Source organism: Poecilia reticulata, chromosome 3, assembly GCF_904066995.2.
Source record: "Poecilia reticulata chromosome 3, P_reticulata-male-v2, whole genome shotgun sequence".
In the NCBI taxonomy this organism is placed as follows: domain Eukaryota; kingdom Metazoa; phylum Chordata; class Actinopteri; order Cyprinodontiformes; family Poeciliidae; genus Poecilia; species Poecilia reticulata.
The window spans coordinates 15,315,924-15,342,841 of record NC_088832.1 but is presented as its reverse complement, the minus strand read 5'-3'; the positions used below and the strand labels follow the sequence as shown (position 1 = coordinate 15,342,841).

Below are 26,918 nucleotides of genomic sequence, written 5' to 3'. Positions count from 1 at the left end.
TCGCTTTTCTTTTTTTCTTTTTTTCTTTTTTTTTGGAGCTCTAGTTTGGTTTCCGCGCTGTCATTATTTCCGTTTCCACCTCCTCCCAGCCTCACGCCCCCAACACAGGCACGGTTTTTTTTTTGGTCTCTCTTTTCTTTTCTTTTTTTTTTTCTTAGCCTCCAACCCCGTCGTTGTAGTTTAACTTGAAGCCTTCAGCAGTTTGGGGAGTGTTAAATCTTACAACAATGGGGGACATCGAGGCGCCCGACTCCAGCCAGCAGCCGCGCCAGTCCGTCCTGATGTCGGTTCTTCCAAGCAAAGAGTTCGCTACTTCAAGGAAAGGAATGCTTCTGATTGCTGAAGGGGTAAGTAATAAGTGGAGCGAATGAAATCTGTAATAAACGCTGCTGTTTTGCGAATGTTCAAGTTTGCGCGTCTTGGGCACTTATTGCGCCAGCAGTTCTAGCAGAGAGAGGGAGAGTGGGGGAAAAAAAGCGGTTTCCCCCAGACATTTGGGAATTAATCAAAAAGTTATTCCTACGTTCCCACATGCTGATATGAGTAAACTAAAGAGACGGATAGAGATTGCTAACCTATTTTTGGGCTGAATCCGTCAAAGATCTGTTGTTCAACTGTTTTCCTCTTGTGAGTAACAGTCCATAGGGAGCATCTCGAAAGTGAGTTTCAATAAAGCTGGAATTGATGAGCAGTTTTGTTGGATGGGGGCGAAGGGTGGGGCAGGAAATGAACATAAGCATGATTGAATTTTAGGCTCTTCTTGTGATAACTGCAAGCTGCGCTGTAAGCATGTTGTTGTCATGTGACACTGGGCTCTGGTCAGGCTTTCTGGAGATCAGTCATCCTCCCCCTCAGTCACATCCTTCACATTTTGGCCTGGAGCACAGTCTGCTGCAGCTCAAACTGCAATCACACACACACACACGCACACACACACACACATTAGGCTACTGCTTCACAGAGAAGCTGTGATCTACATCTGTCTTCAAAAAGACGTGTCTGTAGAGGAAGTCGAGAAAGTGATCAGTGGTGTTTCTGCTGCAGAGGAGTGAATACTTCAGGGGTTTCTGACGCTCTATGGTTCTTGTATTGTGATCTTCAAAGAAAGGCAAATGTGCTAACAGCACACATTTAATCGTGAGTTGTTGCTGGAACTTTTCACACAAAGTACGTGTCTCTGGTTAGTGTTTGAAAAGAGACAATTTTGTCATTTTAAGTTATAGGTAGTTTTTTTTTTTATTAAATGTGTAATTTTAAATTGGGGAAAAAAAAGTTTTAAAAAAATCTTGGCTCAGCCTTGTCTGTACATTGTGGTTAGTGTTTCTTACTCATTTGTGCTCTTCTGTGCTTCTTTTGTCATTAACTTGAAAGTGTTTCAAACAGAAGAAAACTGTGTTTCTCTGCCTCTCCATTCCTTATGTGTGATATTTACACAGACTAGCTGTTGAAAGACCCAAACAAGCCACAACATCTTTAGGCTGAACTGAAATATCTTGGACTGTTCAACGAGGACCACTTTAGTGTTTCTTCATTAAAATCGTGATTTAAACTACCCTGTTTGTGATACTTTTGCGATTGAACGTGTCTCTCCTGCAGGTTCGCTCCGGTCATCCCCAGATTCAAAAATAGTTTAAGAAAAGCTAAAGGAGCTTTCATTTGAATGTTCTGTTCTATCAAGAGATGTGTTTTGTATTTTATCTCTGATTAATATGTTGTCGTTCATCTTGGATTCGTAGAGCTTCTATGTTTTCACAAGCTGCTGTAAGTAGGTAATGAAAGCAATCTGCAATCATTCAGCCTTCTCTAAAAATTACACAGTGATGTTATTTTAATGCCTCAGTGTCTCCTGATGTGTCTTGCATCCACACTGAAAGAGTGGCCTGAGTGGAAGCAGATCTTAGGTCTGCCTTTCACAACATTATGCGACTGATAACCTGTTGAACGTGCATTATTAGACACAGTGTCACCAAGTGGACCGTTGTGTTTTTTCATTAGGTTTCCCAGATGCCATCCGACCTGTCCAAGTATGCAGAATCAATTATTGTGCTTCTGATATGTTTGTAAAAAAACAACAACAACAACAACAACAAAGAAAAAACTGTTTTATTATGTCTGAGACTAATTCGAAACTGAAACAAATTATTTAAAGGAAAACCTCAATGGGAAATATGTGTCATGATCTGAAGAATGAGCCGAGTTCTCAGTTCTGATCTAAAGTTGACATTTGTCCGTTACATACATTCATCATAAGCAGCATGACTGCTACATTAATTTCTAGCAATTGTTACATATCAGAGCTGACATAAATAAAAGCAGGAGAATTTACTTAAGATTTTCTCAACTCTTTGCATAATCATAATTATGCTATACATACAGGCTCAAATACATAAAGACACCACAACTTGGTAAAATGCCCTTTACCAAATGGCACTTTGACCACAAACTTTGCCTGCCTCAAAAGGAAGCATTGATGTGTGTGTGGGACAATTGTCTTGCCGGAATATCCAATTTTATAAAAGTTCAGAACCATCTGCCAGGTGACGACCCAATAAATTTGATACAGGTTTTTGCCTTTTTTCATTACAACAGTTGAACAAATAACAATAATTATCACTTGGCTACATGTACATGAATGTATTATGTATTAATCTCTTGTTGTAATAGTTTACTCACAAGTTTGAATTTGTAACTCAACAGGAAACATGACTCGGCTTGTAGTGAAGCATGCAGTTCATTTTCCCTGGAAGTGTTTTTTCTACAGGAGCAACAGTTTTAGTTTATTTTTGCTCTGTCAGGTCGGAGCAAAAACAGCTGCCCAAGACAAAGACAAGATGGCCAGGGACGTTTGAGATTACAGTGTCTGCTTTCATTTACTTGCTTTCCTCCGTCCATCTCCTCGAGTCGAAGCTTCAAAGCCAAGACAGGCTCTGTCTGCTTGTAAAGTGACTAAGTCCCTGCAAAGCGTCCTCTTTCATTATTCCAGTTTGGTGTTTGCACACGCGTGTTTGTGCTGCAGGGTGGGATTCGGCGTACAAAACTTTGAGTATAAACATTGACTTAAGCGGCTGTATCTCTCTACAGGATGTGAGTCTCCAGCTGCAAGCTGCACCAGAAGTTGCAGCTTTCCTCGGGCCGGAGGAGATAAAAGCTCAATTTGGATGAAGAGATAATAATCTGTTAAATTTGCCTCTGATTTTAGCAAGGAATAAAAAAAAGATGTACAGATTTTTCACTTGTATGTTTCGCAAGCACTTAGATTCGTTTTCTCCTCGTTGCAGGCGCTTTCCTTCATATCCTTTGTGTGCTTTGCTGCATCAGCAGCAGCAGCCTTTGTGACAGTCCCCCTGCTGGCGTTCCTGGCTTCCATCTTCTTCTTGTTTGCCTACTCTACCAAATTCAATGAGAGGTTTAAGGGCTTCTGCTTTCCTCTGATGGTGAGAGACGTTTATTCTATCAATTTAGTGGGCATTTGTTTGTGTTTTTTGATTGTTATATAATTTTCTCTCGCTCTATAAAGGACTTCATTAGGTGCGTGTCATCCTCCATTATCTTTTTCATCATCTCCATAATGGCGGTGTCCAAATACCCAGATGGTTCCTCTAAAGCTGCAGGGGTAAGGTCTACCATTAAACGAGCACAGTATAGTCAGTGTCGTAACGTAGGACCGCTTCATACCAAACAGTAAAATATTATCCAGGATGTAGAGGGTCTCTGCAGGCTTTGGACAGGCTCTCTGGAGAGCATCAAGAAGATAACATGTGAGACCATGTGAAAGTTCTCAGACTATTGCGCAACATTTCTGTGGTCAAATTAGGTTCGACTTTTACTATTGTGGCAGGAAGCTAAGATGCTGCTTGGCTGAGCCTCGTAGTGGAGGGTGGCAAAAAACAGATATAGACATATGTGTGCAGATTCACGTGCTTTCACAGTAACATTTACACAAACCTGATCACCAAAAGGTGATCGAATCTGGTGAAAGGGGGCCTTGTCAAATGCTAACAGACTTCTAGCTGTGCCGGTTTGTAACAGCATCTAATGTTCTTCCGTTGCAGATCTTTGGGTTTATCGCCACTGTTGTTTTCGCTTTAGACTTTTATGTCATTTTCAATGACCTTGCTGGATTTCTAAAGCAAGGAGGGGAGTCCAACGAGGAGCCTACAGGACAGAGAGGTAACAACACAAAGCAGTGGCAAGCAAAGCAATTAACTCGTATGAAAAAATGTACCAAATGTTACATTACCATACAATGTGCAAGTAGATAGATATGTAACACAGCTATAGTTCTTAAATATGAACTGTAGCTGAAACTAATATTTTCTGATTGCCAAAAAGATTTTTACTGAACAATTCCAAATGTGTTCCTGTGTCATAATCATGATGACACATTTGATTCAGTTGAGTCTCTGTATATAATGGCAACTCAGCACAAAAACTCTCTTAAGGCACTTTATAAACAACAAAAAATCAATTCAATCCAACAATAAGGGCATGACTGGATAAAAGTATATCAATGGTTCTGGACCTTTTGTGTCCCCTTAATACAGTTTCATTGGTTTCTTTACTATTGTATATTAATTACCTAATTTATTCATGGCTGACCTGCAAATATACTCTGCTCTAAACTCTGCATCTTTGGCACTGAAATATGTATTAAATGTCTTATGTATGGTTTTACTCTCTGGTGGACCAATGGAAATCGGAGCCCTTCAAACTACCTTAAAATGACTACTGTAAACAATTTTCTGATCAGCTTTGGAGGAGATGCATCCCCCTGAATCACAAATCTAAAGGTTTTCGGAATTTTCATCTTTTGTTTTATGTCAGACATGAGGGGAGTTTTGGATGCAGAAAAGCTCAATAGTGGGAAGACGGTTAGTCTAATCAGACCACATTGTTAAAATCCTGTATTTATATATACTGCTCAAAAAAATAAAGGGAACACTTCAGTGTTCACTTAAATGTTAAAGTGTTCCCTTTATTTTTTTGAGCAGTGTATATACATATAGATATTAAACTATCTATCAAACATAAATATTATTAGTTTCGATTCTACCAGAGGAAAATCAGGCACATTTCCTTCCCTCTAACTTAGGGATAGGCTTTATTTTAACCAGTTTTCATAACCCAGTTTATGAAAACTGGGTTATGAAACCCAGTTTTGTACAGAGGAAATTTAAATATGTTTAACTGTTGAGAAATATTTCATATGAAGTAGGATGCATTGTACCATTTCCTTCCTTAGCTGACCTCACAGGAAGCAAATGTGGATTTACCTGACTGTTTTGTTGTTTTTGCTTTTTAGATGACTTTTCAGATTCAGACTCAGATTGAAGCTCGTAAGCAGACGTGTTCAATACAAGGAAGTGACCACTGCGCTGAGAAGCCACTATGAAGGCCTGCAGGAATTTCATCGTTTCACAATGTTTCATTGGTACATGAAAAGCATAAATCCTGACAGGATTGTAGGAGCAGGTTAACATGCTTTTATCTGAAGTTGAGGGTCTGGAAACCATTTCTTTGTAACACATTTCTCATATTGCTGTAAACTGGTGTTGCATTTCTACACTTGCTAACTCTGCATTTGGTTTAGAAAAGGATGCAAGTAGTGACCTGTTCTGTTTTATTCCCAAACCTGTACTTTGCTACTAATCTATGCTTGCTTTAAGGGAAGCATTTGATTCATTCACACCATTCAATGCATGATAAAGCTGTAAAATGGTGCTGTGCTGAGTTTCTGAAACTATTTCTATGTTTAGAGAAGGATACATCACAGACATTGATTTTTGGGAAATTTTTGCTTTGAGAAGCAGAGGTGTGCAAAAGTCCTGAGCCAGTCCTGATTTTTTTGTTATATTTCGCTTTGTGCGGTGGAGACTTTGCAGCAATTTGGTAAACCTGGTTAATACTTTTGCAGTAAAATCTAAAAGAGAAAGACAAGAAAAAAAATCACAGTTACCGGGTTAACAATAAAACCCGTTATGTTTGTTTGGCTTGTTACAACTATCACATTGTGCATGTACGGTAGTAAATAGGAGCCTGTCTTTTGTCTTATCAATATTTGTTTGCATGTTCGTAATTCTCAGATGTTTTACCCTTTGAATTGCTTTTGCAAATCAAACGCGATCAACAAAATTTTGCTTTTCGAGAAAAATTATGTACAAAAAGACACTATAATGTCAAATTGAAAACTAATTCTTGCGAAATAATAAGTAAATACAAATATTTAGGTTAAAAAAGTGGTTGCATAAATATTTACTCCATTTACAGTGACTGACCCAATTCAACAGATGGGAGAGACTGCCTACAACAATTGTTGCCCGGGTTCTTCGTCAGTCAGAGTTTTAAGGGACAGTGGCATTGAGAAAGCCACTTTTGAAGAAAACGTGTATAAAGGTTCAACTAGAGTTTACACAAAGGCAGGAGACTCCATGCTCGAGTGGAAGAACGTTCTTTGGTCTTTTTGTCATCAAACAAGATTGAAGACGTTGAATAATCATGAAATTATTTCATGCTGAATGTTTTTTTTAGTCTAATTATCATTATTTTGTATAACTACATTTTCAATTTGACATTAAAGGCTGTTATTGTTAAAAATGTTGCCAAAAAGCAACATTTGATTGATCATGAGTGATTTGTGAAAGCTTTAGAAATGGTAAAGCATCCAAAGGGGTGAATACTTTTCATGGGCACTGTAGGTACAGTACATGTGTACATAGACACATCAGATCAGCTGATCCAGTTTCAGCTGATCTGCCACTTCTGCCTTTTAGACTCTGAAAGGCAGAAGTTGCAGGTAAGCTGAAACATCACCCATGTGAGTAATCGAGTTTCGTAGACATGTTTTGTTTCTCATACACACTTTGTTAAAATGTCTGTTCGTCTGATTCTAAAGTCTGTAGAGCCGCTATTGAGAAAACAGTGAGATACACTAGAGTGCCTTAGTGACTGTTTTGTGTGATATAAACTGCACTACAACATTGTCCCAGCTCTGATGATGGAAAATATGTTGTTGATTTTGTTTGTTTTTTATACTGATTTATGCTTGAAAGATATTGGAAGATTTCTACCAAACTTGCTTTTAACAGCAGTTTTTTATTTTTCATGACAAGATTATGGATATGAAAAGCTTTTAATGAGTTTCAAATGATTTCTGTACTCTAAGATGTGAGAAAATGACTTTTTTCAGTATTAGCATAGTTTTTATTGCTTTCACAAACTGTTGAATATCAAATCTTTTGTCTGTAATGTTTTTGTTTTTAGGCAAACTCTTCTGAATGAAAGGTTCTTTTTCAATATTTGCCACTTTATTTAAGGGGATGCTTCCAACATTTTCAATACAAATATACAACCTGTACATGAACCGCACCAAATGAAAAAAAATAGAAGTGCAAAAGAATCCGGAAACAATCAGACATCTTTTTTGTTTTATCCTGCAGATCCTTAATAGCATAATCTAGCACAATGTTGTACACTGAAAGAGAGGATGAGCTGTAACCAGGTTGTTTTTAATATACAAATAGATGGCCAGCTTCATAACTAAAAAGCATAATGCACTAGTTTAACTTTGTCGCTGTAAATGAGCTTATAGCGTTACTCGAATGTAAATTTACTAATGAAGATTACAAACATAAATAGTAACATGATTGTCTTTAATGCAAGTACTTCAGTCACAAAACTAAGCCAATAGTAAATAATTATGTTAATTGAAACGTTAAAAAAAAAAAACATTAAACATTCATAATGCCATTTCTGCTTTTACGTTAAACTAATTTCGAACAGTGACACACCATCCTTGCCCATCCTTTGAGATCCTGGACAAATCATCAGCATGTCAGACTTCCATCCCTCACGCCGTCTGTATTTAGTTGTGTTGGTGTCGTAAAAAGGAGACGCAGTTCAGATGCAAACCAGGAGGTGGAGCCATTGAGTCATTTTGAAAACTAAACCTTACAGAAGTTTAGTCCAATTGTGGTGCAGATTAAATAATAATAAAAAAAAAATGCTTACTTCATCCTCAAAAGCAGAGATGATGCTACTTTTCCAGACACATCTTCATTATCACCAGAGAAACACTGGCCAGAACGAAAAAAAAAAAAAAAATGACATTAAAGGAATGTTAACTCTACTTTGTGCTCTGTGTGCTTTAACTTTCCAACAGACTCAACAAGGAGAGACACAGCATTCAGGTCGAGGCACCCTGTGATTAAATTTAGATGCTTTCTGAGTATCACACAGGAAAAAAACGGCGTCCGTACCTGAGATCCACCTTACAGCCCGAGGAGGCAGAACTAAATCACCTACTAAGGTCTGGATTCACTTTGTGGCCTGGATATGTCGAAGAATCCTCACTGATTGATTTAATTTTAGAGAAGCAAAAATAATAATTAAATATTTTCTATCAGAGGTTTAAAAAAAAAAAAAGATAATTATGATGCACTACTATAGCAAAACACTAAAAAGTAAACTAATGTCAAGATGACCTTGAAATCTAAGATTAAAAAAACATTTTTTGGTTGTCTAACCACAAAGTTAAAACAGATTTTCTTTCTGTTGTTTTTGTAGTTTTCAAGTCGAACGTTTCCAATCATTCATAAAATCTGACCTCACAGTGTTTTCAAGTTAAGAATCCCCCCTTCCCCCTCCCCACTGTGCTGTCACTGTGTGACTCCTGGCAAAATGTTTTACCGATTTCAGGTTACAATTTTAAAAGGCGATTATAAAGTCTGCCAAACAAAAAAAAAACAGTCATACTTCATCAGATATTACGTTCGACAACCAGTCTTTTCACAGGAAGAAGCAAAAATCTGCAGGATGGAACAATAAAGGGACAACTGCAGGTGAAAGAGCTGCTTGTCCATGGAGCCCTGGTCCACAGGCATATTTCTACCACTTATCACTCACTGCCTTCAATCACAGTGAAAGACAAAAACTTGCAAATGTCACCAGTGTCTTCCAAGACACGGAAGTGGTTCACGTCTTAAGTTCTGATCCAGCTTTTCCTGTGAAACTGTTTCATTTTGAGAAGGAATCTCAATGACTGCACGGCCCATCTCTGGCTGTTAAATGAAGCTTCATTAGGGATCAGAACTTTCAGAGGTCCAAATCCCAACTATACGCTCAACGGGCCAGAGTCGCGTCCATCTCTGTCAGCTGCCGCCGGTGCGTAGTTCATCTACGGGCTCTCACGCGAGCTCAGGTCGAGCCTCCATTTCTCCACGAGATGCCGTGCGCGCTCGCATGTACTCGCTGGTCTGAGCGGCCGCCTGACACCCGTTGCCACGGCGCCACCTCCGTACCGCCAGGAAGGTGTTTAGGCCGAACACACCTGTCACCAGGAAGCCGAAGACCTGCATTCAAGTGGAAACAGGAAGCAGGAGTACAATGTCTGAATTTGAATGGGAAACTAAATAAGTAGGTAATTAAAGACTTCTCAATTGGTCTCAGCTGACCTTTCGACAAGCTAACACTGTAAAACCTGCAGCTAAGATAATCCTTAGTAAGAAAATGAGAACTTTCTGAGGTCGGAGCTCATGTTGCTGCAACATAGCTGTTTATTCAAAAACTGAATGACCTTTACTTTTTAGCCTTTAGTGAGTGCAGCTTTACAACGGGAGGTGTGTTCATCCGGGAAACTTACTACTGCTGCTTTTTCAGCTCCTGTGTCGTGGTTGATGCAGGCCAGAAGAAGGGACGAGAGAAAGAACAAAAAGGTGCTGGTAGCAGTGTTAACCAGGTCCTGAAGGAAGACACACAGACAGCAACATCTATTAGTACTGATCTAAAGGGATTTCTTTCACAAATTTAGACACAAAACACCACCAGTAAATTAAAACATTAAAATTTTTCATCTAAGGTCCAAAGCGTTTTTCTAATTGTTTTGAACAAAGCCCTGTTTTCCTTCATGAAAGGCAGAGTTGGTGATAATAAATTCAGACCAAGCGGATGAACAGAGTTGAGTTTTCAGTGTCTATAGGTTTATGTTGAATGCTCACCCCCAAAATGAAATAACCTCACTAATAAAGAGATAGGAGTTAAATTTTAAGATGTTCACATCAGTTCTTTTGTAGCCGTAACTGACGCAACGCATTTTTAAATGTTGATTCTCTTATGCTTTTCATTATCAGTTCTCTTCTTTTCATCCCTGTTCGTTGTGTCAAAGATCCTTTGCCATTACTGTTCGGCATGATCAGTCTGAACTCTGGTTTAGACAGACAGACGATGTTGTTCTTCATTTATCAAACTTTCACTCTTCCAACCACGCAAACAGCTTCCTGGTGTCTAACGATGGCCATGAAAACAAAAGGAGCAGGAGGTAAGAGCAGAACACAACTAAAACATACACACCCTCTTTACACACATACTCTGCCCACCCTTTTTTATTTTTAAATAAAAGGAAAACTAACAGAAAACTCCTGTTTCATGTCCTCCTGTGCTGTTTCCAGCCAGGAAAGGGTTAAATAGTGAAACGCTTGGGTTCCCGGATCTCGTGATCAGATGCATGATCGAAATCATTACAGACGTGGTCTCTCATGTGACACAACAAGGCTTAAACAATGGCAGGGTCCCACACAGTGACTGGAGTTTATACGTGAGCGCAGAAACTCACGGCCGAAAAACAAAGGGCAAAAAAAAAAAAAAAAAAAAGCCGGTTTACGCTCCACTGATCAGCTGTTTAATCAGTAGTCGCTTTTTCCCCACATGCAAAGTGGGACAGTAGATGAGCAACAGAGTTGTAATGCAGACCTTTGACCAAAGGATGCCCAACATGAATGTCGACACAGCAGGTCTTTCAAACAGCACACACTCCCATCTGCAATCAGCTACTTCTGATTAGATGAGAAGCAGCTTCCTAAACATTCCCCGTCCAGTCGCCCTGCTTTCATCTGCTGGAAAATTTGCTCACACTTTTTTTTTTATTATTTGAGCTTCAGTTTTTGTGTGCTTATTTTATGACTGGCCTATGTGCCAATTGAAAACCCCTTTTCAATCAGTCCAGCTCAAGCGGCACAAGGAAAAGCCTGTTTTCATAAATGTTCTGAAATAAACAGAGATTAACTTTGTGATCATTTTTCCAGAGCATTTTACAATTATTAGCTCGGCTCACTCAAGTTAGAGTGATTTATTTTACCTAATAAAGTCAGAGAAGCCAACAATGTCAGCAGGTGCAGCAAATTGATTTGCATGTAATTTGTGAAGTATGAAAGCTGAAGAGAGCTGTTGACCTTTGCATGAAAAATGCTTTTTTTTTCCCCACTTGTTTTCTTTTTGCTAGATTTCAATAACAAAAAAACCTTTAACAGTTTATTTTTAATCCCTCAGACAAGCAGCCTTAATTAGTCTTTATTTATCAAGAGTTGATTAAAAATCAGATATAGCTTTTGAAGGCTTTGTCGTTTTGACACAAATCCATTTAAATCCATTTAATTTACATTTTATGTGACCTAAACAGTACCATTAAAGGAAACCAGGACAGTTTTCAACATTTTCTTTTTTTACAAACCCATTTTCTATGGTTCTATTAATACATTCTGGTAAAATTAACTGCCTTCAGAAGTCAGAAATCTTGTAAAAGAGTTCATCTGTGGGTAAGATAATGTTAGTACAAAAATACAGATGATCCGTGAACGCCTCAGAGCCCTGACTGAGCCTCAGCTGATTTATAAGCATCGATTGGCAAAAGTTCTCTAGACGGGTTAAAATGGTGGAGATGTGCCAGTTTAATATATCCTAAAGTAAAAGAATGTGAAAACGTTCACAGGGCTGTATGAATATTTTAAAGGTGATTTTGATAAACTGACAGCCTTAAATAACATCTAAAAAGACATGGACATCATGATACTTTGGAATAATCAAGATTTTTCCCAGAAGTAGTAGTTTCTGTACCAGCTGAAAGAGTTAGTGAAATTCTAATAAGTTGGCAGAACTTCATGCATTCCTCCTGCCCGGTGAACATTTCAGGACTCTGTCTGTACTTTGACATGATGACCTGCTGGCAAAAGGTTGGCTATCAGTCTATCTCTGCAAAGTCAGCCTAACAAATCTTCTTTTTTTGAATTTGTTGGATACACCTGGCTTAGGTACAAAGTCAGAGACTGTTTTGTTTTGTTTTTTTTCCTGCAAGGCTCGTTAGCAGCTCCCTGTCATTGTATGTGGCTGGTGAGCGCTCAGGTTTGAAAGTGGAAATACTCACTGAAGTGTAACTATGGAAACCCTAACGGCAGCAGCAGCAGAGCGCTGCTTATGAACTCTATTCTCCTGACAGGTTCTGCAAGCCTCACAGGACCAGGCAGCCTTGTGCAGGAATAAAATGATGAAGGCAGGTTTTTTTTTCCTTTTTCTTTTCTGTGTCTTATGTCTGCCTGGGTGGTGGACTTCAGCTGTCAAACCCAAGAACGCCTTTATTGGATTCCACTTCAACTAAAGTAAATAAGACATGAGAAAAGTGGTCTCTGGGCTGGGCCGCTGACAGATTAACAACTGATGTTATAAATAACTAGAAACCTTCACTGAGTGTTTACTTAATGGGAACTTTAAAACAAAGAAAAAAAACCCATCTGACTGGATCTTGGACATTTTGATAACAGACTGATAACAATGAAATGCAAATGCAGCATTTTTATCACAGTTTATGAAAATAAAATAAAACATTTGTTAAATTTAATACAGATTATTTGTTTTACAGTTCATCTCACTGAGCATCTTGATATCCTACTACAATGTAAGCACATTTTACATTTTAAACTTTTCAGCTGAATGGTGTCCAAACATTATTCAGGGTGGCTTCAGCTTGTGTACAGAGGTTGAACATTGTCATTTCATACCACTGCTGCTATATTACTCTGGTCTGTTATTTTTCATAACATTCTGGACATAAAACATTCACCTCAGATTGTACAAACCAATTAAATAACGAATATTAAAATAGGCATCTGTTCCCGAATTGTTTAAGCTATTTGACTGCTTCTTTCAGACCTGATTTCAGAATCTGTAACACGTTTTATTCTCTGTTAAAGATTGGCCAAGCCTGCAGTAACTTTAGATTCTTGAAAACACAGTTTGTTATCTGCGGCATAACTTTGATCTTTGAAATGAGTCCATAAAAAGTTCCAATGTTTGATCTGGTATCTATATTAGAGCCAGTTTAGAAATCACAGGATCAGATTCACTCATCTGTGAGGGTCAAAAATCCATTAAGATATGCAATTTTTAAATTTAACATTTGTTAGTAACTCAAAACAGAACAATCAATTAGATGGACTAAAACACAAGTTTCATTTGGCAAATCAATGATAGGAATGTTACAAAGATAAAAATCAAGGAAAGTCTAGTATGGCACAGAAATTCAGAATTTTATTGTTTAGGTAACTGAACATTCAATTTTGTATGAATTGTGTTTCTATACTTATCCAGACATGGGGACAGGATGACTGAGGGACAAAAGATTCTGGAAAATTTCAGGAAAATTTCTGTGAGAATTTAAGGGAGTTTTGGAAGTAATAAAAATAAGAAACTTTCTATGGGAATTACGGCAAATGGATGTAATTTTATTCTGTTCTAATAGATTTGCAATTTTTTTTTTGTCTTTTTGTCTAGTGCAGACATAAATGTGACATATATAAATTAAAGATTAGTACCATTAAATATTTACGCTGGAGTATAATCAAAACTTTCTTCACTTTAGGTAGCCCCAGGCTTGTGTTCTGCGCTCAAAAATGTGACTCAGTTTGACAAATCATCTCAATACATGCTGCATGGCCTTAACACCAACGTGCTATGTGCATGTGATTGCAAAGATATACTCAAACTTGTTTATTTCCATAAATTTTTGCAAATTCCCATAAATTCCCAGTAGCTCCTAAAGAAACTTTTCCAACTTTCAGAATTTCTCAGATTTTGACTAAACTGCCCGTAAAGCAACAAAAGAAACTCAAACTCAAGCATAAATTTGTTGTTTTGATGTAAAATAATTATAAAATGACCAATAACAGTAGTGACTTATTCTGAAAGACACTGGTCTTGACCCCAAACAACTACTAAACCACTGGGGCACGACCATCAGTCTGAAACGTCCAAAGTTCAGTCATGCATTCATTTTGATCAGATGCTGCCTGTTCTCAGAACAAACAACCAGATTACGTTGGACAAACAACCAAACTATCCAAACTGCTGCTCTCTTTTTAAAAAGAAACCTTCCCTACTCTGCGTCCCCCCCTTTTTGCTCTAGTTGTGTCTGATTCCTTTAGTGTTGTCCTATTTCTTTACAGAATCTCTTTGTGTGGCACTTTCTTTGACTATGAACCGAGAAAAAAAAAAACCCCAAAGAAACTAGGTGGTCTGAACTGAAGAGCTAGATCCTCAAATTTAACATAATCACTGGGTAATGATTAAATGACTTCACAGGAAAGTCCCGAGATTCAATTAATTTCCTTGTGGAAGGAGTCAGAGTCAGTCAAGGCCCGCCCTCTTGGCTGACAAATTTGTCACGAGAGACGAATTGAAACAATAAAATCCCGCAGCACAATTAAAACCCTCGACCGAACCATGCACCAGCTCAGCACCGCACCAGACTACTGTGAGAATAGTTGGAAAAAGCGGGAAGCAAAGCAGGAGGGATAACTGTTGGTTAAGTCTGTGAAATGTGCATTCGTAGTGAAATTCCCAGGGGCCTAATGTGACGGAGGCAGCTTTGAACTTTGCAGACGTTCTCAGCATGAGGCTGAGCCGACATTCAGCGGCGCAGCTGAGCTTTCTGGGCTGGTGTGACACGAGGGTTTGGAGTTGCAGCAGAACTTGTGGAATCTGGAAAGCAGCACCTACAACAATGAAGAAGCTTCAACACAATTTCTTCCCCTCACTTTTCCTAGATAATATTGCAGCCACAAGTCAACCCGCTTCAGAGTGAAGTATTTGAAGTTGTGCAGTTTGAGACACAATTCATGTAGTTTTCATATTCAGAAACTATTTGTTTCATTTTTGGTCAGAAAAAAAAAAGAAGATGAAAAGTGAAAAGTCTCAACATGAGGATTTTAGATCGTGTGCACTGCAGTGGTCAAACACGTTGGGTAGAAATTCTTAAATCAGCGCTTTTTAATTCACTGTGGCCTCTCAAAAGTCTGTAAAAGAGCTTTGGTTGCACTGCTTCCAAAAGAGCTGGAGCCAAAGCCCACCTTCTCTTCATGTTTGAGGTGGAACACTACACGAGAAAAACCATGAAGGAATCTGATACCTGTGGTTGGGTTTGGACATCTGACTTCACTGCATTGCCACGATATTCGCTGTGAGCTGTGTGACCCCTGAAAATACTGTTGGAGACAGTTTTGCAACGCGGCCAGGGTCTGCAGGAGAACACCGACCGGCTCATTTGCTTACAGCTGACGAAGCAAGTCGTCAAACTGCAGGCTCTCTGGACCAACGGCTTGCTGTAAGAATTAAGCCTTACTGCCTTGCTACGTGCAGGACTCCAATAACACGATCCGTTCTCAGAAGTAAAACTTGAGTAGCGCAGTTTCTACTGTGAAAACACTTCAGACTCTTCCTTTAGGTTTAGGTCAGAAGTGTACATTTTCTTAATATTTGCAGCCTTGCCTTTGGACTGAATGGGTGAAATGTCTTGCTTATCCTCCCATGAGCTATGATAACCACAACAAACAAAAGTGCCATTTTAAAGCATAATCAAATAACTATGTTGCTGCTTCTTTTAACATAAACCTGACATGAGATCAATAGAGCTACCTTATTAGTCAGAACCCATCAGACCGATGCGTACTCCCACCTCGGTACGTACCGTCAGGTTCCAGTTGACTTGGGGAACCTTGATGTGGAGATTGAGGCAGAAGATCAGGAGAAGGACTCCCGTCACCACGAAGGCACTGCAGCTGACAAACTCAAATAAGTAGACCCCTCCACAGGGAGAACACATCATGATGGTCTCTATGCAGATAAAACTGATGAGTGACAGGACCTGCAGAGATCGGAAGAGCAGAAAGTAAAGGACAAGGTTAAGTTTGAGGGTGGGGGGCGGGGACATCCTGGGCGTGCAGTGTTGCGACAATGTTTGTGGTATTAAAAGGCTATGAAAAATTAGCATAGAACTAATAACACTGTTTACCATACGTTTGATTAAAATCCATGCTGTACAAATGTTTGGAATAGAAAGGCAAGACTCCATCAATCTTTAGTAAAGAGATTCTTAGTGGTTATGCTGGTCTAAAGCATGAAGGTCATTTTATGTTCAACATTTGACGGGACTGCGCTGGAATCCCAAACTTGTGAGTCCTATGAATAGACTAAAATGACCATAAGCTTTTCTCATGAGAGCTGCTGCTGCTGCTGGCAGCCTGGGACGACGCCTGACTGCAGCCAATTTCCATCAACAAACCACAAAATGGGAAAGAAATTCTGCTCTTTAGGAGTTTCTATGCCATCCAGAGCTCCAAAAGACACACAGATTACAGATTAGCTTTAACATACAGGAAAACCAAGAGACATAACAGCCACAAAGGAAGATGCATATTTTGGACCTAAAACAGCTAAGCTAACACACATAGAAATCCTATTAAATCTGTGTGAGAACAGTTCATTTGGATTTAACTTCACTAATTTATAAATTTGTCATATTTAGACAGTATTACATGTTTGATGTGTTGGTAACACTTTATTTGAAGGTGGTGAATAAGACTGACATGACAGTGTCATAAACACATGTCATGAACATGAATAAGCCTTCATGATTTATGACTGCTGTCATAAAGCGTCATTCGGTAAATTATGACACTTTTAATACAAAGTTGACATTATTCAAAATGTCTTTGTTATAACAATTTGACATTAACCAAGAAATTATTACTGATATAAATTTGTTCTGAAAGTATTACTGATTCCACTTTAAAAATTAGGTAACTTTATGTTATTAAAGGTAAAGTTTAAACAGTAATGATTTCTTGGTTAATGTCAAGTTGTCATAGCGAAGACATTTTGAATAATGTCAACTTTGTATTAAAAGTGTCATAATTTACCGAATGATGCTTTATGACAACAGTCATAAATATTCATGAAGGCTTATTGATGTTCATGACATGTGTTATGTCATGTTTATGACAGTGTCATGACAGTCGTATTCACCCCCCTTCAAATAAAGTGTTACCGATGTGTTTTACCAAGCACCATATTTCCACTAGCAGTGCCCACGGTTTTTAAAGAAGTATTTGACAGCCGTTACATGCATCTATGTGGCAAATGCTTGGTAGGTTTTCCAGTGAAAAGCATTTCTGTCCTCCCGTCACATCTGTAAGCAGGTCCTTGTGAGTGTGGCGTCATAAACGTCTTGAAAAATCTGAAGGTTTCTTCTAAAAATCTGACACCTTGTGACAGAAAACAGAAAATAGGAAACAGATCATTGTTTGGTCCTCTAGCTGGATAATTATTGAAAAGAAAAAAAAAAAAAACATGACCAAAAGAAGACAAAAATATTTCAGTCACAAAATCAAAGACTTTGTTCTATGCCCACCTTTGCCTTCAGACCTTCACCTCGTGGGGTGAGCTGATGAAAAGAGAGAATGAGAGGAGTACAGGCTGTCCAACGAAAAATGAACAGAGTCCTCTTTTTATGTTACAGCCTTTTTACAGGAGAAAATAAGAGCTCTCCTGTTGGCAAAGGGGACGATGAACAGTATTAACAGGGATGCAGATGATTATGACATTTTGATAAAAGCAAAAAGATCTATATTTTTCTCCCTCTGAATAAACATAATTTGAATTATAGGTTGATTGTTTTGTGTGTGTGTGTGTGTGTGTGTGCGTGCGTGCGTGCGTGCGTGTGTGTGTGTGTGTGTGTGTGTGATATTTTGCTACGGCAGCAAATGATTCATTTAATCTAAGTTGTACGTGTCAATAAGTTGTGAAAGAGTCCTCTTGTTATTTGCTGCAACAATCCTGTAAATTACCAATGCAAGATATGCAAGTAAATGTTTCTCTTTGGGAGTATTGTAGAAAATACATTTAATTAAATAACTGCCTTAGGGGAAATTTTAAAGCACATGACTAAGCTTGACATTTCTATAGGCACTCAGCTGCCCCATCATGAAAGGAGACTCAAGCAAAATTGATCAATTATGGTAGTTTGCTCCTGCTAATTTTACCGCCATTTTAGATGCCTCCATGTGTAAATGTGAAATATGTGGCCTTAAAAGGATGCATTGCAACCTAAAGAAGCCTTCAGCATCAGATTATAGATTAATGAGTGATAGCATGGATGATGACTTTATGGTTTAATGTATTGTCAAACAGGAACTGATAAACCTTTAAACTACAGAAAAGACAGTACGTGTAAATAAGATATTGGTACCGACAACCCGGCAGCAACCTTAGGATTGACTGAGCACACTTAACATTCAGACTTGCAACAAGCTGTGCTGAAGAGCAGCATATCTACAGGAAACGTCTTCCTGTTTGCCGCAGAGCAGGCGCAAAGGGGGAATTGGGAGATCAGGAATGTGGGCAGCTTATCTTTTTCAACTTATGATTGGAATAAAAAGAATAAAAAACCTGAGATGGATGTGTGGGGTAAAGAGAACGCTAAAAAAAATTGTAAATGGGTAAACTGTCAGATCTGTAAAAACTAATTCAATTCCATGATAGCTCTTGTTTCTCACACTTCTTACAAACTAAGGTGGTCCCAATAGCACGAAAAGCTTTTTTTTTTATTAGCATTTCATAAATGTAAAAATTGGAACTAAAGTTGACATGCAGTTCAATTTGCTTGAAAACTGTGAAATACCTATTTCATTTAACTATGAAAAGCAATCAGAAATTCACACACCAGCCAGTTCATTCAGGACTAATTAACAGACTGCCTATGTGAAGCGATCATGCTGCTCTCTGACACTATGGCATCCCGGGCAGTGAGCCACACCACCCATCTGAAAAACAGTCGCTGACTCTCACCCCCTGCTTATATCACCGACGTTTACAAAAAGAAACTCGGATCATATAAGGTTGAAGAAGAAAATGTTTCATCGCTGTCATTTGGAAAGACTGTTTCCGAGATTTCAAAACTGGGACTTTAGTTTGTTGAACATCACACTTTTTTAAAAGATGACACTAACAAAATTGTCCCTTTTTCTGAGGCAACTGTATATTAAACCAATAAAAAGAAAAAGAAAAAATAACATAATATGCCCATCGGTGCAAAAAAGTGAAAAACGTTCTCAGCCAACAATTGTGAGAATAAAGGGCTCCTTTAGCACATCTGTTCGGGCCTGAAGTTGTGTGTGTAGTTGGACGGCAATCCGTCTGTGACTGCAGCATTAAGTGCAGGCAGAGAAAAGTGGAGAGCTGCTTGAGCTGAGAGATGATGTCATGTCTCAAGAGGAAAGCATATTGCTTCCACAAGGTCTCTGTGTAGCAGGTGTCAGGCGATCGCAGGAGAGGTGGAGGAGGTGTACAAGGACCATGCTAAATTATATTATAATGATTTTCATATCGACCTTCACTGATATGCAGCTTCCTTTCATCATGATTATCTTCACCAGCTGTCTCCTTCCTGCCTCCTGTACTTGAAGGCATGTACTAATCTGCAGGATTAAACACACTAGTTGTGTATATAGACGCATTGGACGCTGATCCCCTTGTTACACACCATCTGTTATGAAGAGGTCTTACTCTGCAGGCTAAGCTACGTTACAGGCTGCACCTCGATGGGCTGGGATGATGTTCTTCAGCTGTTATTGAAGATACGAAAGCTGGTAAATTCAGTGTGTTTCAGTGCATATTTATAGCCTCTGAACATGAAATTGTAGTCAGAGAAGTCTCTCTCATTGTAACTAGTGATATCAGAGCTATACGATATCAGAATTTGAGGAAATACGATCTCAAACAATATTTTTAGTGGTGTCTGTTTTGCCATGAGGGTTCCAGCTCAGTGGGAGCACTGTCAGGCCCTGAGGGGTTTCAGTTTCTTAACAGTGTGTGTGTAGGGACACGTGGCGAATACTGGCTTGTTGACCCAGTCAGAGCACAAAGACAAAGAGAAGCCTGCTGCCACGCTAGTCACACCCTGGTCAGATTACATCAGTCAGCCCGGGTCAGGTTCAGTCCGTGTTTTCATCTTAGGAAGACCAGAGAGGTCGAGGGGATTGTTGACCATCTTGGTGCAGATGCATTTCAATTGCTCCCGACTAGCATGATGACGTGTTGGTTAGTTTGACTGTTTGAGCTTCAGGCCAGACAACCAGCGCCGTTAGTGCAGTGGCAGTTTTCAGTATGAGCTCTGTGGCTCATCACCCTGGGTGGCTTGGCCAGGGGGCGCCACCAACGCTGCCAGTTGCTTCCTGAATTAGTTTTCTGTTGCTTAATTGCATGTGCAGTACGTGGAGAGAAATGATTGCTATGCTCATCGTTTCATAATCAAGTAGTCCAAACTTTAACATCCTTAGAGGGGTTAAACCTGAACTGGATCATTCTATATCAAACATAGACCCTTTTAAATATTAAAATTCTGGGAGGAATAGTTACTTGGGGGACAATAAAGTGACTTCCCCAGGAAATCACTGATGCAAGTACCACCACTGCTTTTATATGTGATAGGTGAAAACAGGGCCTTTCTAAAGTCATAATTAGGTATTGTTACTAATGTGCTGTTGAAGCTTTTCAACTGAGACGCTTTTATTGATGTATCATGAAGTTCATAAAGGCTCTTTACTGTAGCCCTGCAGTCTATGCTGTAGTTTCACAACCAGATATGCAAATACACACAAATGCTCTCTGGTCGGCTTCATAAAGCAGCATTTACATTAAATGCAGGTTTGGTCAATGAAACCTCAGTGAAAGGAAACGTTTCTGATTGCTCATTGAGCATTCCAAGATACTCTTTCATTTCGCTTGTTATGTTAGCAGAGTCAGTTCCTGCATGAACGTAAGTATGGCTGCTCACGTTATATCCTCCTAGATCAGGGGTCCCCAAACTTTTTCCTGAGAGGGCCACATAACTTTTCCCTTCTCTGGTGGGGGGCCGGAGTCAGCATGTAACAGAAAAAATTTGACGATTGCAGGAGTGCCTAAATGTAAAAATTTATTGTTTTCCAGAAAGCACAATCAAATAATCCTCTCTGGGTTCTTCATAGAACAAAAGTCAGGAAATAACACTATTTATTAAATAAATACCATATTTTTCAGACTAAAAGCTGCAACCCCAGAGTAAAAAAAAAACAGTAAACATACACATATAAGCCACAGATATCTCTGCCGCTCTAAGTTTTCCACAACGATGCAGCAGCAGCAGCAGAGGGGGGCGGACACCCAAAATTTAAGTCATAACAGGACAATTGAATATCACATTTATTACAGTTGAAAAAGAAAAAGCTGACAAGTTTAAATTTAACTGAACTGATTACGGTAGTTTCCGAACGGTAACTGTAACAATAAAAGTAGTGCTGATCCTTCGGGTCTGCTACTAGTATGTGCTAAATGAAAATGGGCTCCTTCTTCTTCTTTAGATTTCAATGGCAGCTTTCATCCATTATTGTTGCACTACTGCCATCTATAATGATCCCAAGTATTATTTAAAAAATCAAAAAAATCTTCTTTTTCCCCTGAATGCTATTTAAATGATCGACAACATTCTCAAATTTCAATTCCCTACTAAAACCTAATTATGTGCAAAACTATTATACAGCATTACAACAAGTTTTGCACAAAAGAAAAATAATTCTTCTGGTGTTACGTGTTATGAGGAAAAGGCTTTAATTTGCAAACATTGAAACTCCCTCTGCATTGCAATAATTATATTTGATTAATTTAAAAAACGGATTTCTTTATTTATTTATTTTATAACTCCTTATGTAAAAAATCTGAGTCTAATACACATTTATTTGAAACAAGTCATTAGGAAGTAGCCACTGAAATGGGGAGAGGACGAGGCTTTCCATCACACTCCTTTCTCAGCGCAAAAGGTTGAAAAACAGACGAGTTTATGATTCATAATGCAGATTCACGATTCGTATTCCGCCATGCCTAGTAAATGAATACTTTTTATTTTGTTCTGTGGGGATGGAAATGACGTCCTCTAGTAACTGTATAAAGTTTACTCATTTACAAATGACACAGCCATTTCCTGCTCAAGGATCTCTTTCCAAATCACAGTCCAGCAGGTCATTACACGCAGCCAGCTCTGCATTGTCTGATCGGAGCTCTAACATGGTCATCATGTAGCCTTGGACTGCTCACAGAGAATTGAAATTGCAGACCGATGGGGCTATTAGCGCTTGGCTAGAAGTCAGTAAGGCTCCTCGGAGATGCTGAGTGTAATCTTGAAAGACTTTCATTGGTCCTCTCTTTGTCGGTGGAGAACAAATATGACCACCTCAGCTGGAAAAATCATTATCGCAGCGGAACAAGCCACTGACACAAACAAAGACAAAAGTGTAGTAGGAGGATACGCACTACAACCTTAAAAAATATTCACAACCCCAGAATTATGTCACATTGCAAGCTTAAATACATTTTATATTTCCTGATAGACCAAGAGTGGAAGAAAAGCAGTTCGTTATTTTCAATAATTTGGAAGGTTTTTTTACATATAAAAGTGGGTTTCAACTTTGTATTCAGCTCCTTTTACTCTGATACCCCTGAATGAAACTTAGTATCCAGTGAAACAGCCTATTTACAGGACAAGTACCAATCCTGCACTCCATAAGTCTGTCTTTTATGAAAGAATAGCAAGAGTGTTGACTTGTTAAAAGAATGCCAAAAGATTTCCCCGCCATAGTTCGCCAAAAGCTACGTGAGGGCAAAGAAAACATATGACAGATTATTCTCCTGTGAATAAAACAGATAACTTTTTGGCCTGCATGAAAAAACACGATGTTGTGGAAACACCCTTACAACACCAAACACGATGAAATATGATCATCATAATGTTGTGGGAACTGTGTAGCTGGGTACAGTTTAAGGGAAGACAAATGGGGCTAAATAAAAGGTGCAATCCAGCAAGAAAACATGCTAGATGCCAAAAAGACAAATAACATCAGCACATAGCCAGGGCTTTCACGGAATGGTTTATATCAGAGCATATTCATGCATTAGAATTTCCTAGTCAAAGTCCAGTGCTTAACCCTGCTGAGAAAGTTTGGACATGACATTTGACGGTTTCCATCTGACTACACTTGAGCTATTATGTAAGGAAGAACAGGCCAAAACGTCATTCATTAGAAAGATAGTCATGACACCACAAGCTGTGACTGCAACAAAAGGTGGTTAAATTAGAAGACTATATTTTGTTGCAATTCTTTTGTTGTTGCAAGTTTCTACAAATACACCGTATTTGTAGAAACTTATTGTTATTTCTCTTCACAGTAAACCATTCTCTTGGGTTGGCCACAGAAAAATCCCAGCTTTTGTTTGTAATATGACAAAATGTAAAATATCCCTATAGGTCTGAAAGCGTTTGGACTGCAGGACATTAGGTAAGTTTAACTGCATCTACCTAAAAGTATTTAGGGAATTATAGCTACAGGTAAAGGCTTTCAAGCTAGAACGTGCACCTTTACAACATTTTGGGAGCAGATTGTTATTCTAAAACTGACATTCTGCACTTTTGCATCAAATGGATAATAAAGAGATTAAAAGATTATCCAACTTTAAGCATCGATAAATAAACCCCTAATCTTTATCTTAATTATAGATAAAAACAAAACAAAGACCTTCACAGAACATGATCTGTTTTGGACATGTTTACACACCAACAAAGTGGGAGTTTTGACTTTTGATGCATCATTTAATGATCAGGAATAAAAGTCAGAATTTTCAGCACTAGACCTGTTGTAGCTAATCAACGTTGGGGAGAATAATAGCCTACCAAATACAGCAGATCTTTTCAATTTCATTAAAATTGCTTTGGCTATTACAATTTAATATATTGTGCAGTTATTACTGAAGCCAAATGCATCTACAAATGTTAGAAGTGTTACTGATCACAAAGACGAGACCCTCTTAGTTAAATCTCTCTTTTACCAAATCCAGACAAGGCATAGAGTTTGTATCTTATAATAATGAAGGACTGGACCTCAGTGTAGGCTTACACTGCTAAATAAGTATTATGGTTGCCTTTCAGTGCATGAGTTTATATTGACATTATTTTTGGCATGCAAAAAAAATCCACAGCTCTTCCTAAGTCCTTCTTGTCTTGAAAGAGAGGATGGTTGCTGCTCATACATATTTATGCACAATTTTGGGCTGTACGTAATAACTGTGCATCCAAGCACGACCCCGCTTGTGTCTGCCATTGAGCTTAAGCATTTCTAGCTAAACAAAATAAACTGATGTGCTGCAGCTGAGTCAAAATCAGGTGGTATTTGAGCATGAATCTACTCAGAAAGCTCCAAACTTCTCCCACACTGATGACAGATGGCTTCCTATATTACCTTTCCCACATGCACAAAGGTAAACACTGCAGGTGTGTGCAACAACTGAGACTTTCTGTAATTCTCTCTCACACTCCAACAGGCTGTCAGAGAATTTAAGCGTTTTTTTTGTTTGTTTTTTTTTTTTACTGCAAGCCAAGCTCTAAAAGTGAACAAAAGACGGCTGTACCAACCGTTTGGTTATTTAGGTCACTTGTTTTGTACGTAAACACTTACTGAGGTAATTACTACTCCATGTTTCCTGTTTTGGACACACAACACTTTATGTGCACAAGTGTGTGCTGTTTCGAATTGTCTGGCACCAGAAGAAGAGAAATGATCAGGCCTTAATAGATATTTCCTCCACTGCTCAGTTTTATCAGATCTTTGGGAGAAGTCGTTTTACTTTGTTTTTTCCCCTCTGATCACAGTTCAGACGTTTGGTTGCAGCACACTGGTCTACAAAAGTATTTCTGGGGTCACTAACAAACAGTTTCTCCACCAAATGTTATCAAACTAAGTCCAGCTTAACACTGAGGGAAAGCCTAACATTAAAAGCCTAACATAGATACGAGGAAATTGTTAACAGTGGAATGTAGTTCCATGATGCTGCAAAGTGACCTTTGCTTCCTCATGGGTTGGTGATCCTGATGTGGGTAACTACTTCTGCGTGCTCTTGTTATTCCACAGATTCTTATGTCAATAAGCTTTGAGTTGATCGCATGTGTAAGATAAATAATTCATAAGAAAGGGGACAAGGATGCATTGCATTCTTTCAGTCATACTTTAAAAAAAGCAAATCCTATAAAGATGGATGCTTCATCCAACTTCGGTGCGTTTTTTGGCTTGTGTCGTGCGTCATAGTTTGATATATCACACATCTGTGAGCGGCGCAGCTCAATGTTTGCTTGAACTCACCACTTCCACCGCCTTCAAAATCCCGAAGTAGGACATGAGGTACTCCATGTCGCACCTCATCGCCCCCAAAACGTTGCGCGAAAGGACGGGCTCCGTGGTGGGCTGGTACGGGCTGCTGGCCCCGGAGATCATGGACGTGTTGGAGGCCTCGCCGTCAAAGCCCTCGGTCTCCTCCGTGGTCCTCATTGTGATATCGGGAGAGGCTGGACCCTTAGTAGCAGAACTGTTTACTCACAGCATAAAAAAGAGGGGGGAAACGCGCGGCGGTGACAGCACGCCAGGCGTTTACGTTGCGGCGCAGGCTGTGTGGCGAAGAACAGACTTTGTTTCATGCGGGCTAGAGGTGGACGGAGAGAACAAACCAGAAGGTCCGCTTATCATCGCCTCATCCTGGGGTAGATGCTCTGGAACACGACGCGCAGGCAAAGCAAGCTGCAGCGTTTCCTCCTTCCTCCTGGCTGAGGGAGCCGCACTTATTCCTTGGGTCACTAGTTCGAGTCCCAGTGTTCGTTTAGTCCGGGCGAGGTTGGTTATTATTCAGGTCACACCTAATGTGGCACCTATAAGCGAGAAAAACATCCGATAAATTTGGTGCTGAAGAATGCTAAGAGATCCCTGTTGCCTTCCTAACTAACTCAATTACAGAGGCGCGCAATGATTTGGTCGCCGCTTTGCTCGCTATGGATGGAAAGCCAGCTTGTCCCCGCCCCTCTGAAAATCTGCACATTCTTGAGTAGGCTCAGTGCCCGTTTTATTCCCAAACAGCCTGTAAAACCATTTCAGTCTGAATCACGTCGAAGGAGCCGAGCATAGCTGCAGACTATTATCTCTCTACTAAACTATCAGTTTGACTCTGGAGTCTTTTGCCCCCAGTTCTTTGTCCTTTGAACTCTTTGTGACTCCCAGTTTAATGGCAATATCTGTGGGGCCTACTAAGCAAAGAGTAGATTTCATGTAATACTTGAAAACAACTACATTTTCCTCTGTACAAGTTGGTTTCCCTCCAATAAGTTAAAGTAAGCAATCGTCGGCACACCACACTTTAAGAATTTAAATAGTCTCAAGTTTCTCATTGAAGTTGTTTGTTTGCGTTTTTCTGCCACCTCGTGGTGAAAGCAGGTATTACAAGCTACAAGATTTAAAAGCCTGAAACTAGAAGGCCGATTATGTTCTTTAAAATACTATGTAAATATGAAACATACCTGCATATGTCCAACAACAAATCAGTCTTCGCACATTTACTGCCCCATTATTATCGACTTGTTTCAAATGTATACATAAGCAAAAATTGTTCCTTTGGGGTGGAGTTTTGTTTGCAAAGCGGAAAATAAGTATTTACTTGTCCCACTTACAACCTGGAGAGGTCTGTAGTTTTTATTCTTAAGTGTTAGACATTAAATCTAATTTTAAAATCTAGAAAACCACATCATGTCATTTTGAAATAATTGAAACAGATATATGATCAAATAGAAGCGAATAAATTCAAAATATTTTATTGATCCCAAAAGGAAGTTAAATGTTACAACTCATTATTCAAGGTACTTGAAAGAGGAGTTGTAGATGCTGATGGCTGTGGGCAGGAAGGGTCTGCAGTGGTGGTCTATA

General features: G+C 39.1%; 2 protein-coding genes across 2 annotated transcripts; one reads left to right on the top strand and one right to left on the bottom strand.

Annotated features, from left to right (window-relative positions):
* The first annotated feature begins 22 nt into the window (after positions 1 to 22).
* LOC103462371 (CKLF-like MARVEL transmembrane domain containing 3) lies at positions 23 to 7,293 on the top strand. The gene is made up of 5 exons (XM_008405105.3): positions 23 to 347; positions 3,279 to 3,434; positions 3,518 to 3,613; positions 4,053 to 4,170; positions 5,303 to 7,293. Exons 1-5 carry the CDS (start codon positions 228 to 230, stop codon positions 5,329 to 5,331), a joined length of 519 nt encoding a protein of 172 aa, XP_008403327.1. The 5' UTR covers positions 23 to 227; the 3' UTR covers positions 5,332 to 7,293.
* Positions 7,283 to 26,358, bottom strand: cmtm4 (CKLF-like MARVEL transmembrane domain containing 4). Its single transcript, XM_008405104.3, has 4 exons — positions 25,314 to 26,358; positions 15,785 to 15,961; positions 9,638 to 9,736; positions 7,283 to 9,347 (listed from the first exon to the last, which is right to left on the bottom strand). The coding sequence occupies exons 1-4, from the start codon at positions 25,497 to 25,499 to the stop codon at positions 9,183 to 9,185; spliced, it is 627 nt and encodes a 208-aa protein (XP_008403326.1). The 5' UTR covers positions 25,500 to 26,358; the 3' UTR covers positions 7,283 to 9,182.
* Positions 26,359 to 26,918: the final 560 nt, after the last annotated feature.